Here is a 13190-nt window from a genome sequence, read left to right as displayed (position 1 = left end):
CAGCTCCCTCCATCTGTATTGCCACTCTGCTGGTTCAAGCATTTATCAATCTTCTCTTCAAATATTGCAATAGCTTTCAAACTCATCTCTTTGCCTCCAGTCCCAATGTCCCCAGTCCCTTCACTTATGACTGACAGAATAATCTTTCTAAAACAAAAAAAAACTCATGATATCATATGCATATCAGTTCAAATTTCTGCAATGACTCTCATCTATATGGAATAAAATAAAAACTCCTTGGCATGGCCCAAAGGTAACTCAGGATCTAACTCCTGCCTACTTGCTTCACCTCATCTCCTGCAAAGACTGTCTGTTTTACACACACGCTTTTTTTTTGAGATGGAGTCTCTGTTGCCCATGCTGGAGTGCAGTGGCCTGATACCAGCTCACTGCAACCTCTGCCTCCCGGGTTCAAGCAATTCTCCTGCCTCGGCCTCTCAAGTAGCTGGAATTACAGGCACCCACAACCACACCTGGCTAATTTTTTGTATTTTTAATAGAGATGAGGTTTCACCATGTTGGCCAGGCTGGTTTCAAACTCTTGACCTCAAGTGATCTGCCCACCTTGGCCTCCCAAAGTGCTAGGACTACAGGCGTGAGCCACCGTACCAGGCCACACACACAGTTTAAGGTTCAGTGATAATGAAATACCATAATCCCTCTGCATGGAATTTCTTGCAATGGCCTCTCCCTGCCCTGTCCTTTCCCCTTTACTATCTGACAAACTACTACTCAACCTTTAGTTCATAGCTCAAGCATCACCACCTCTATCATTTCTTCCTGGTTTCCCCAGGCTGATTTAGGTGTTTTTTCCCGTTTGGTCCCACTGCATCTTATGCTATGCAGATCTCCATTATCTCTTTTGTTTGTTTGTTTGTTTGTTTTTGCATGTCTGTCTCATACTGTACTATGGGTACCAGAATGATAACTTTTAATTGTTTACAGTGTCTGGCACATAGGGATGCTAATAAATGGTGAATATCAATATTATCATTTTTAGTTCAACAAATAGTTATTGAGTACTTGCTCCATACAGGGATTTTATATGAATTACTTTTCACTCTCACAACAAGTTTGCAAAGTAGATATTCTCTTTATTTTATAGATAAGGAAACTGGAGTTTAAAGAGATTAGAAGACTTATCTAAAGCTAAACAACTAATATGTACAGTACTATACTTACATTGTCAATTTCACACCAAAACAAGTACCCAGTCTGTTTTACTAGAACTGGAGCATCATAAAGCCTTAATCTTACATATATTTGACTTGACCTTTTTATGCCAGCCATATGATTCTCCCATCTCTAGATTTTTTTTTGAGATAGAGTGAGTTTTGCTCTTGTTGCCCAGGCTGGAATGCAAGAGTGTGATCTTGGCTCACTGCAACCTCTGCTTCCTGAGTTAAAGCGATTCTCCTGCTTCAACCTCCCAAGAAGCTGGGATTACAGGCACCTGCCACCACACCTGGCTGATTTGTTTTTGTTTGTTTGTTTGTTTGAGATGGAGTTTCACTCTTTCACCCAGGCTGGAGTGCAGTGGTGCGATCTCGGCTCGCTACAACCGCCACCATCAAGCGATTCTCCTGCCTCCGCCACCATGCCCGGCGAATTTTTGTATTTTTAGTAGAGACGGGGTTTCACCATGTTGCCCAGGCTGGTCTTGAACTCCTGACCTCATGATCCGCCCGCCTCCGCCTCTCAAAGTGCTGGGATTACAGGCGTGAGCCACCAGGCCTGGCCTGATTTTTGTATTATTAATAGAGATGGGGTTTCACCATGTTGGCCAGGCCAGTCTTGAACTCCTGGCCTCAGGTGATCCGCTGGCCTCGGCCTCCCTAAGTACTGGGATTACAGGCATGAGCCACTGAGCCCAGCCCCATCTCTAGATTTTTATTGAGACATAATTCACATACCATACAAATCACATATTTAAAATGTACAATCCAATGGTTTTCAGTGTATTTACATATACTAAACTGATGCAATCATCATCACAATCTAATTATACAACAATTTTGTCACATCCCTCCAAAAAGAACCCAATATCTATTGAACAGCTGTAGATGTTTAAATAATAGTTGCCCAGGGGCTAGTGCTTTAGGAAGGTTTTTCCCTTAGATGACTGAAATACCATTTTATGTCTTCCTACAGTGATCTTTTAGAGCTATTCTATGTAATACTTTAACGCTGGGAGACATTACCATGTTTTTTAAAAAATTGGGCCTGGCCCAATAAAGCTGGATTCTGGTTCTGCAAATACCAGAATAATACTTTGCTTCACAAATATGCTAAATGATGGATTGGCAGGTTCTAGAGTACTGCTTTTCTTTTTTCTTTCTTTTTTTTGAGGCGGAGTCTTGCTCTGTCGCCCAGGCTGGAGTGCAGTGGTGTGATCTGGGCTCACTGAAACTTCTGCATCAGGGTTCACTGATTCTCCCTCACTGATGCTTCAGCCTCAGCCTCCAGAGCAGCTGGGACTACAGGTGTGTGCCACCATGCCCAGCTAATATTTGCGTTTTTAGTAGAGACAGGGTTTCACCATATTGGCCAGGCTGGTCTCAAACTCCAGATCTTAAGATCCACCCACATCATCCTCCCAAAGTAGTGGTTTTCAAATTCGTCTGCACATTAGGATCAAGTGGCGACCTTCAAAATATGATGCCTATGTTCCAACCCCAGAGACTGTGCTTTAATTGGTCAGGGTGTGGCCTGGGTTTCAGAATTTTTAAAAGGTCTCTAGGTGATTTTAATGTGCAACCAAGTTTGAAAACATTGTTCTAGGGAAAATGCCAGTTGTTTTCCAGGCTGACCAGAAGAGCAGCAGTTATTTCTTGCTGGCTTTCATGCTTTCTTAGCCTTTTCATATGTGCTTCTACTTTGTCATTTTTAATTGTTCTCATATGTGTATTTCCAAGGTGTGTTTAAGATTTTAGGTGGGTGAAGAACTAATAAAAATAATAATAGTAATAGCTGATAATTTTTTTTTGAGACAGGGTCTCACTCTATTGCCATGGTTGAAGTGTAGTGGTGCAATCACAGCTGATTGTAGCTTCAACCTCCCAGGCTCAAGCAATTCTCCCACTTCAGCCTCCCAAGTAGTTGGTACCACAGGTGCATGCCAACACGCCCAGCTAATGAAAAAACATTTTTTTTTTTTTTAAATAGAGACAGGATCTCACTATGTCACTCAGGCTGGTCTTGAACTGCTGGCTTCAAGCAATCCTCCTGCCTCAGGCTCCCAAAATGCTAGGAGCTGGCTAATAATTGTTTAACAGTTATGATATGCCAGGCACCATGCTAAACACTTTGCATACATTACATCATGCATGAATCTTATAAAACACTTATTATTTCCTTTTTGCATATGAAGAAGAGGCTTAGAAAGGAGATTGAGTAACTTGGCCACAGACTCATAGTTGGTAAATGGTAGAACCTCATTTGTCTAACTGCCAAATCCAAGAGTTGATAGCAATGATGCACCGAGTAACAAAATAACAGTGGTTCTCCTACAGTTGAGAGTATGTATAGGGTTCTCTCCAGGGCAAAGGCCTTGCAGTCACCTTGCATGGATACCATGCCTTGGATAGTATCATTGCATACCACCCTGAATTAATGAATGCTTTACCTTTCTAAGGATATGAATTTATCTACCTTTTACATTGTGCATATACTTAAGAAAAATAAGGCTGGAAGGACAGGGACTAACACTGGAGGCACCAGAAAGACTCTCCTTTTGTAGTTTCTGGGATTTTTGTTGTTGTTGTTGTTGTTGTTATTGTTAAAGAGACAGGGTTAATCCCAGCACTTTGGGAGGCCGAGGCGGGCGGATCATGAGGTCAGGAGATTGAGATCATCCTGGCTAACACGGTGAAACCTCGTCTCTACTAAAAAATACAAAAAAATTAGCCGGACGTGGTGGCGGGTGCCTGTAGTCCCAGCTACTCGGAGAGGCTGAGGCAGGAGAATGGCGTGAACCCGGGAGGCGGAGCTTGCAGTGAGCCGAGATTGCGCCACTGCACTCCAGCCTGGGCGACAGAGCGAGACTCCGTCTCAAGAAAAAAAAAAAAAAAAAAAAAAAGAGACAGGTTTTCCCTATATTGCCTAGGCTGGAGTGCAGTGGCTATTCACAGATGTCATCCCACTACTGGATAGCACAGCAGTTTTGACCTTCTCCATTTCCAACCTGGGCCAGTTCACCCCTCTTTAGGCAACCTGATGGTCCTGCCCTCCCAAGAGGTCACTGTATTCATGCTGAACTTAGTGCAGACAGTGGATTGATGAATTGATCAGCATAGTGCACCACAGCCCAGAACTCCTGGGCTCAAGCAATCCTCCCACATCACGCACTGAGCAGCAAGAACTACAGGTGCACACCACTGAGTCTGGCTACTTTATGTTTTCTTGGGTTGCCTAGATTTATTTTTGAAATAAATTATTACTTTTATAATTAGAAGTGGTTATCTTTGGGTTTGGAGATTATAGTTTTAATTTTTAAAATACTTTTCTGTATTTTCTGAATTTTCTAGCAAACATGCATTACTGTTATAAGGTAAAAATATTTTGTAAGTAGGGTGCACATCATTTCCAGTAGACTGCCTGAAATAAAATTTAAAGGATGCCTGGAATTTCATTTCATTCATAAAACATTATCTGAGAATGAGGTACACGATCTGTATAAACAAAGGAAAATTATTAAAAAGCTATTAGTTTTAATACAAATGTCACAATCATTTGAAAGCTGGAGGAATGAGGTAGTTTTTATATTCCTAGAAGCTGCCACTGGTTAGAGGTATCCAGCAGCTTATTCCTAACGTAAATGATACCAAGCTAAACTCTGATCGCTGAGATCTTGTGTTTTGGCTTAGCCATCCCTTAGCAAGATTGGTTAGTTGTGATAGCAAATGAGTGCTGAGGATGTGAATTGGGTCCACAGATGAGTCAAGTATCTTCCCCCTTAAATGGGACCACAAACCACACTCTGGCAGGCCACCATCTCACAAAGGCACTAACTTTGATCTAGGAAGGGCCAGGTGAAGGTGTGAATGCATCATCAGGAAAACATCTTCATCACTAAAAAAACAGCTCCATTCCTTCCTCAATATGATGTAGGAATAAAAAAGCACTAACAGGGTCAAGCATGACTTGCTAAACCTTACCTGTCCGGGAGGGGCGCTCTCTGCACCCAACACCTGCCTATAGAACACGGGATCACAGCTCCGCAGCGTGTTCTGGCGGCTGGCCAGCGGACTGGCTGCACCAGGTTTCTTCAGCAGCGGGTCGCTGCGGCGGGAGTCCGTGGTGAGATACACTTGATGGTAAAGGTGCGGCGACATCAGGCCTCCCCGCACGGCGTCCGCGTGCAAGGAGGGCCCTGGTGTTCTGTACAGTGAGCTCACCGGGGCTCGGTATAGGTCTCTAGACTGCTTCCACTTGTAAACTTTGAATATGATTACTCCGGACACTGTGACCACGAACCCCACAGAAACCAGGATTAGAGAAAGAAGTAGATAAAAGGTGAGATTTTTGTTCTGCTCCCGGGGGGCAGAGCCAGAGGGGAACTCGGCTCGGGCTTCAGGAGAGTCCTCGGTTACTGACACAGTGAGGGTAGCAGTGGTGGAGAGCGAAGGCTCCCCATTGTCTTTGATCAAGACCGTGAGAGTCTGCCTGGGTGAATCTGTGTCCTGGACTGGACGGGCAGTACTGATTTGACCAGTGTGGAGCCCTATGGCAAAAAGGCTCTGGTTAGGGGATCCCAAGAGACTGTAGGAGAGCCAGGCATTGTGCCCTGCATCCGCGTCCCAGCCTACCACCCGTGACACTAGGTAGCCTGCTGAGGTACCTCGAGGCAGCATCTCCACCGAGCTCCCACCTGGCCGAGGATATAGGACCTGGGGAGCATTGTCATTGCGATCAGTGACAAATATGTTCACGCTGATGTTGGTGGCCAGGACCGGGGTGCCCCCATCGCTGATATGAGCTGTTAATTCAAATTCCCGCCGATCCTCATAGTCTAGGGGCACTAAGGATGACACTATGCCATTGTCACGATTTATTGTGAAATAGCGACCCACTAGCCCAGTTTCAGCTCCTTGCTCCAAGAGAAAGAAAGAAAGCCGAGCATTCTGCGGGGCATCGGGGTCCCAGACACTTAGGTTTAGTATTGGAGCCCCGGGGAGGTTGTTTTCTTCAATGTAAACATCGTAGGAAGATTGAGAAGATTGTGGAGGGTTGTCATTGATGTCGGACACTTGAACACGCACTATGGTAAGGGCTGAGAGGGAAGGGGTTCCGGCGTCTCGGGCGGTGATGCTGAGGTTGTATTCTGGCACAGTCTCCCGATCCAGGTCTGCACTGGTTTTCAAAGTGAAGTAATTCTTGAGGGAAGAAGTAAGGCTGAAAGGGAGACCCGGGGGAACTTCGCAGGTCACCAGCCCGTTCTCGCCAGCATCCAGGTCAGTCACACTGAGCAAAGCGATGACAGTCCCCAGAGGGGCATCCTCGGGTACTGGGCTGTACACAGAGGTGACTGTGATCTCCGGGGCATTGTCATTCACATCCACAACCTCCACCAACACTTTGCAATGTGTTCCTTCGGGATTGGCGCCCTTGTCTTTGGCCTGGATGTAAATCTCATGGAGTTTGGTGTCCTCGAAGTCCAGTCGACCCTTGATTGTCAGCATCCCGGTTACAAGGTCTAAGGCGAATAGTTCCCGCACGCCGGCGCGGTTGTGGCTGCCGAAGGAGTAAATAATTTCACCGTTGGGGCCTTCATCCAGATCCGTTGCAAGGACTTGTACCACGCGCGTGCCGGAGGGTGCATCCTCCAGGACGCGCGCCCGGTACAAGGACTGGTTGAAGACAGGCGCATTGTCATTCGCGTCCAGCACCGTGATGTGAATAGGCAGGCTGGCGGAGAGAGCTGGGGTCCCTCCGTCCAACGCCGTCAGCACTAACTGGAGACTAGCCTCCCGTTCTCGGTCCAGGGCGCGCTCCAGCACCAGCTCCGCGTACTTGGTGCTGTCCTCCCGCGTCTGCACGCGAAGTGCAAAGTATTCATTTCGGCTCAGCTCATAGGTTTGTAAAGAGTTGCTTCCCACATCGGGATCGTGCGCGCTCTCGAGCGGAAAGCGCGTCCCCGGAGCCACGGCCTCGCTAATCTCCAATTTCATTTCCTGGGTAGGGAAAGCAGGATTGTTGTCGTTGATGTCCTGGATCACCACTTCCACACTGAACAGCTCCAGCGGGTTCTCCACTACCAACTCCAGAGTTACAGTGCAAGAGGGCAGTGTCCCACACAGCTCCTCTCGATCCAGACGGTCGTTCACAAACATCTCTCCGGTCTCCCAGTTCACCTCAAAGAATCTTCGGCTAGCTCCAGACACCACCCGGAGCCTGCGGGCTGACAGGCTACCGAGATCCAAACCAAGGTTCGCGACCACGTTGCCCACAGCGAAACCCTTCTCTCTTTCCTCCGGGATCTCATAGTGAATGACCGTGGAAGCCTTGTTCAAGGCACCAAGCAGAAGCAAAACTCCCACTACCCTCCCGGTGCTTACCAGTCCGCTCCTCCAGGCCTCTGGGACCATCTCACTCAAAAGCATTCCTCTCAGCGGGGTCCAGATCGTCCCTGCAATTTCGCTGAGAAACTTTCAGCCGGTTAGCGCTTGGGCGCTGGGCGCCGAGTCCGACATGGCTTTCTGGATGCCGTTGATTTGCTCGCCGGCTGTTCAGTCTCTGCCTCATCCCGGGGCGCAGAAAGGGGACGGGCAGGGGCCCGATCTCCAGCATCTTCATTGGCCGACAGCGGCACACAGAGTCCCAGCCAATAACTGCACGAAGAATGAGCTAGCGCCGGGCTCTCCGAGCAGGACACGCGCTAGCGCCAGGAACTTCACTTTCCTTTGGCTTCCTTCCAGAGTTTCCAGCCAAAGCGCCTTGCCAGTATCGGTGCATAGGAAACCTACCTTAGGGAAAGCCAGCCTTGGGGCTGTGAGGCTAGCCGTTCTGCAAGTTTCCAATCCAAATCAAGACCCATTAAACATTTGAATCACTTTCTTTGATCACAAGAAAGGGGATCGAACCAAACCGAAAACTACACAACGTTGTCTGGAAAAACACCAACAAATCTGATTTGTTGGAAGACAATTAGCCGGACCTTACTTGTAAGGAGGCATTTAGCATTTCCGTGGAGACATTAATAATTTCAGTTTTATCTCTTACCAAATGAAATTAGCATTCCCTGTCACTTCCTCATTATCTGGAGCTACTAATAAATTAGCAGGAGTTACAATCTATTGGTTTAACTCTGGCTTATAAAATTTAAAAGTATAATTCAGATTTTATTTCTTTTAAAACTGGATGTCATTGTTAGCTCTCATTTCTTAAGAACCAGGGAGCAATAAGAAATTTCCCTACCCTGTCTTTCACAAGGAGCATGATCTCAATTGTAGAGCACACTCTCTCTATCGTTTCCCTTTACTCGATCAATCCTTTTCCCAAGATCTTGGGTACCATATGCCACAAGGAGTTGCACTGCTAATGAAGAAGAAGACGGAGAAGATTTTAAAAAGAAAAAAAAGCCAGGCCTATTTACCACCTAGGATCTTTATAAAATTATTGAAATAATGGCAGCAAAACTCCACAAATCTTTAGAAAATACAAAGCCTTTAGTCACAGAATAAAGAGCCTTAAGTTTTCTGCATTTAGAATTGTAGTCACCAAACAAAATTATAATGATTAGGATAGTGAATAAAAGAGTCCACTGTGATATAAGCCAGAGTTGAGATGTATATCCTTGAACAAGAAATGAACCTCTAAGCGTTCCTGCTCCTATCCTATTAAATGAAGAAGGCAGGAAAAGTGCCTGGCACAGAGTAAGCCTCAATTAATGATGCAAACCACTCCATTAGATGTAAAGTGTTAGAGCCTCATACTATTTCTGTGTATTTGTCTTGGACATCACTTTGATTGCATAGAGTCCTTTTGAAGTATAACAGAATCTTGAACACAGGTGAAGGGGTAGGCACATAGGTTAGGTAGGTAGAAAAGAAGTAAGGATATATAGGATATTTCCCGAAGAGATGAAAAGCCATATGTGACCTATATTTCCATGTCTTTAACACTTCAATTAATCTCTGAAAACACCCAGTTTTAAATGCTCAAGTTTGATAATTAGCCAGACCAGCAAGAGGGCTGATAGGCATTAGAAGATAGAATACATTTAGAATTTAGAATATAGAGTATAGCCCAATCATTTGCTACTCAAAATGTGAGGACCAGTGGTCTAGGCATCACCAGGGAACTTGTTAGAAATGCAGAAATGCCCTCCTCTAGACCTACTGAGACAGGATTTACATTTTAACAAAACATCAGGGTGATTTGAAAACACATTAAAGTTTGACAAGCACTGATCTAGTGGGTTATTCAGAGATACATTGGTTTATCAATCTTTTTTTCCCCTATTCAGCATCACTTAATTCACAATCTGGTTTTTGAAAATCAGCTTTTAAAAATGTAAGTAGTTTTCTCCATAATAAGGCCTGTCATTTTCTTGATAATAAGGCCTGCAGTTTTCTGAGACTTTTGTTGTTGCTGTTTTTGTTGTTGTTTGTTTTTTGGTTTTTGTTTCTGAGGCAGGATCTCGCTCTGTCATCCAGGCTGGAGTACAGTGGAATAATCATAGCTCACTGTAACCTCCAACTCCTTGGGCTCAAGGGATCCTCCCGCCTCAGACTTCTAAGTAGCTGGGACTACAGGCCTGAGCTACTGCACCCAGCTCATAGTTTTCTTAAGACCTCTTCATGAACCAACAGAACCCTTGTATAAGCATTCTCCGCAATAGCGAGGTTGATCTTCCTAAAATTTTAATTGGATCACACAATTGTCCAGCTGCTCCTCAGTAGCATCATACTGCTCTTGAATTAAAACACCAAATCCTTTGCATAGTATCCAAGTTCTCATGTCGTCTCCCTCTCTCACTATACTCCATTGTACCACTTGGAGGGTGGTCAGAACCCCAGCCCTTCCCTGTCTCAGGGCCTTCACACAAGTTGTTCCTTTGCCAGGAAAGCTGCTTTCTCCTCCCTCCCTTTGCTTTGCTAATTTCTACAAGTCTTTCTGGTCTTAGTTTAAATGTTATTTCCTAATAGAGGTCTTCCATTAGGCCCCAGTTAAAACCAGGATCGTTTGTTATGCTCTCTCAGAACACCTTATATTTTTTCCATTGAACTTGGCACAACTTTTTTATAATTATTTTTGCGTAAGCAAAATGTCTGCTTCCCCCACTGAAAAAGAAAAAAAGAAGTTCCAGGAGGGCAGGGACCATGCTATTTTGGTGGCCACTTGTATCCTCACTGTCTAGCACAGCAGGCACTTAATGCTTATTAATATAGCAATCTTTATGCTACTGACATAGTATAATAATCATAGCATACACTAAGGACTATATATGTATTCATTTGTGTGGATCCAATCTCCCTGGAAGTAAGCATTTTTTAGAAGATACATTTACTCCTTCAAGTTACCAGTGGGCCTTCCTAGCCCTCATGATCTGAAGAGATAATATAGTTTGCCAAAGAGCCAAGTAAGGTGTGGTAATACAACTCACAGTGGATAATAAACAAAGATGCCGTAACTTGTTGTATCACTTTTCTTTCTTCCTTCCTTCTTTCCTTCCTTTTCCTTTTTCTTTTTTCTTTTTTTTTTTTTTTTGAGTTTCGCTCTTGTTGCCCAGGCTGGAGTGCAATGGCGTAATCTTGGCTCACCACAACCTCCTCCTCTCAGGTTCATGCAATTCTCCTGCCTCAGCCTCCCGAGTAGCTGGGAATACAGGCATGTGCCACCACGTCCAGCTAATTTTGCATTTTTAGTAGAGATGGGGGATTCTCCATGTTGATCAGGCTGATCTTGAACTCCCAACCTCAGGTGATCTGCCAGCCTCCGCCTCCCAAAGTGCTGGGATTACAGGTGTGAGCCACAGTGCCTGGCCTGTATCACTTATTTCTAGGGGAAATGGAAGGACCAGTATACAGGATTTATATACTGATTCAACACAATTTCCCAGTCTTTATCTTTTTTCTTCTTTGTTTTATAATTTCAAGAGAGCTTCTGACCAATGAGATGCAGCATTTAGAATAAAATTTTTTTTTTCTTGAGATGGTGTCTTGCTCTGTCACCCAGGTTGGAGTGCAGTGGCACGATCTTGTCTCACTGTAAGCTCTGCCTCCTGGGTTCAAGCGACTCTCCTGCCTCAGCCTCCCTAGTAGCTGGGATACAGGTGCATGCCACCACGCCTGGCTAATTTTTTCTATTTTTGGTAGAGATGGGGTTTCACCGTGTTAGCCAGGATGGTCTCGATCTCCCAACCTCGTCATCTGCCTGCCTCGGCCTCCCAAAGTGCTGGGATTACAGGTGTGAGCCACCGCGCCGGCTATAATATAACTTTAAAATAGAAAGTGAATGTATTATATGATAGAGAGTAAGGTCTTAGTGTCAAAAAGATTCAAATTCCAGTACTGGATATTACACCTAGTAGCTATGTAACCATGAAACTTTTATTTTTAACTTCTCTTTTATTTTCTTTATCTATAAAATGGGACTAATAATAGTACTCATTGATATAACCACAGACATGTCAATCATTTTTAAAATCTTTTCACAGCTTTCTACGTACAATATAGTGCCCCTATACAATGCAAGGATTTTTAATAAATTTATACAGTAATGCAACCAACCCCACAATCCAGTTTTAGAATACTCTCATCACCCCCAAAATTTCCCTCATACTTGTCTGTAGTCAATCTTCCTAGCTTCAGCCTCAGGCAACCACAGTTTTGCCTTTTCTGAATATTTTATTAAAAAGGAATTATAAAATAGGTAGTCTTTTATATGTCTTTTATATGACGTAGCATAATGTCAAACTCATCTTTTGACCACACCCTCAAATATGTTATGTCTCCAACCTTCCTTACCTGGTAAGTGGCACTTCTATTCCAGCCAGAATTTCAGAAGTGATTTTTAATATTTTTTTCTGCATCCCCACATCCAGTATATTACTAATCCATACCAATGCTTACTACTCCCAAAATATATTTTGAAACTATCACTTACCCTATCTACTGCTACCCTTAAGTCAAAGCAACCTTAAATGTTATCATAGCTTCCTCGCTGTTAATTTTACTCCCTCTCTTGCATTCCCTAAATTCCATTTCACATGCAGAGACCTGAGTGATCTTTCAAAAATGTACATGAGATTATACACCTTCCTTGCTAAAAACGTAACTAGGCCTAGCTACGTAACTTGTAGGGTCAGTGCAAAATAAAAATAGGGGGCTTGGAGGCTGGGCGCAGTGGATCACACCTGTAATCCCAACACTTTGGGAGGCCGAGATGGATGGATCACTTGAGGTCAGAAGTTTGAGACCAGCCTTGCCAACATGGTGAAACCCCATCTCTACTAAAAATACAAAAAAATTGCCGGGCGTGGTGGTAGGTGCCTGTAATCCCAGCTACTAGGGAGGCTGAGCCAGGAGAATCTCTTGAACCCAGGAGGCAGAGGTTGCAGTGAGGCAAGATCGCACCACTGCACTCTAGCCTGGACAACAGAGGGAGACTCTGTCTCAAAAAAAAAAAAAAAAAAAAAAAAAAAAATAGAGGGCTTGGGCTTGTTAATAAAAATGATTGCCCAGGCACAGTGGCTCATGCCTGTAGTCCCAGCACTTTGGGAGGCTGAGGCGGGAGGATCACTTGAGGCCAGGAATTTGAGACCAGCCTGAGCAACATAGGGACAGTCCCATCTCTACAAAAACAAAAACAAAAAACAAACAAACAAAAAACTTATCTGAGCACGGGTGGCGTGTGTTTGTCGTCCTAACTACTCAGAAGGCTGAAGTGGGAGGATTGCTTGAGCCCAGGAGTTCAAGACTGTAGTGAGTCTACTGCACTCCAGCCAGGGTGACAGAGCAAGACCCTGACTCAAAAAAATAAAATAAAAATTATTAAGAATTTCAAGACGGGAACAGCAGAGCCCTAACCAAAGGGTAGGGGCCTTCAAAGCAAGGGGGCCCATCTAAGCATGAAGCCCTGTGTCCCTGCACAGGTCGCCTGCCTATGAAGTTGATTCTGCTTGGCACAGAGGAAACTCTCAATAAATATTACCTAATATATATTTTAATATTAGCTAACTGTCTAAT

General features: G+C 44.5%; 1 protein-coding gene across 13 annotated transcripts in view; it reads right to left on the bottom strand.

Annotated features, from left to right (window-relative positions):
* LOC116471632 (protocadherin gamma-C4) overlaps positions 1-13190 on the bottom strand; it is a 151620-nt gene that overhangs the window by 29543 nt on the left and 108887 nt on the right. Inside the window, exon 1 of one of the 13 annotated variants that reach the window (XM_032158157.2) lies at positions 5157-7737. The exons of 11 other annotated variants lie outside the window; for them this stretch is intronic. In XM_032158157.2, coding sequence (XP_032014048.1) covers positions 5157-7601 — 2445 coding nt within the window. In that variant the 5' untranslated portion in view covers positions 7602-7737. Of the gene's footprint in view, positions 1-5156; positions 7738-13190 lie in introns of those variants that run through there. One more of the 13 variants, XM_032158168.2, reaches the window with a different exon arrangement.

The sequence above is a fragment of the Hylobates moloch genome, unplaced genomic scaffold, assembly GCF_009828535.3.
Source record: "Hylobates moloch isolate HMO894 unplaced genomic scaffold, HMol_V3 SCAFFOLD_6, whole genome shotgun sequence".
NCBI classification, from domain to species: Eukaryota; Metazoa; Chordata; class Mammalia; order Primates; family Hylobatidae; genus Hylobates; species Hylobates moloch.
Note: the sequence above shows the minus strand (reverse complement) of the source record. Positions and strands in the feature narration are given on the sequence as shown.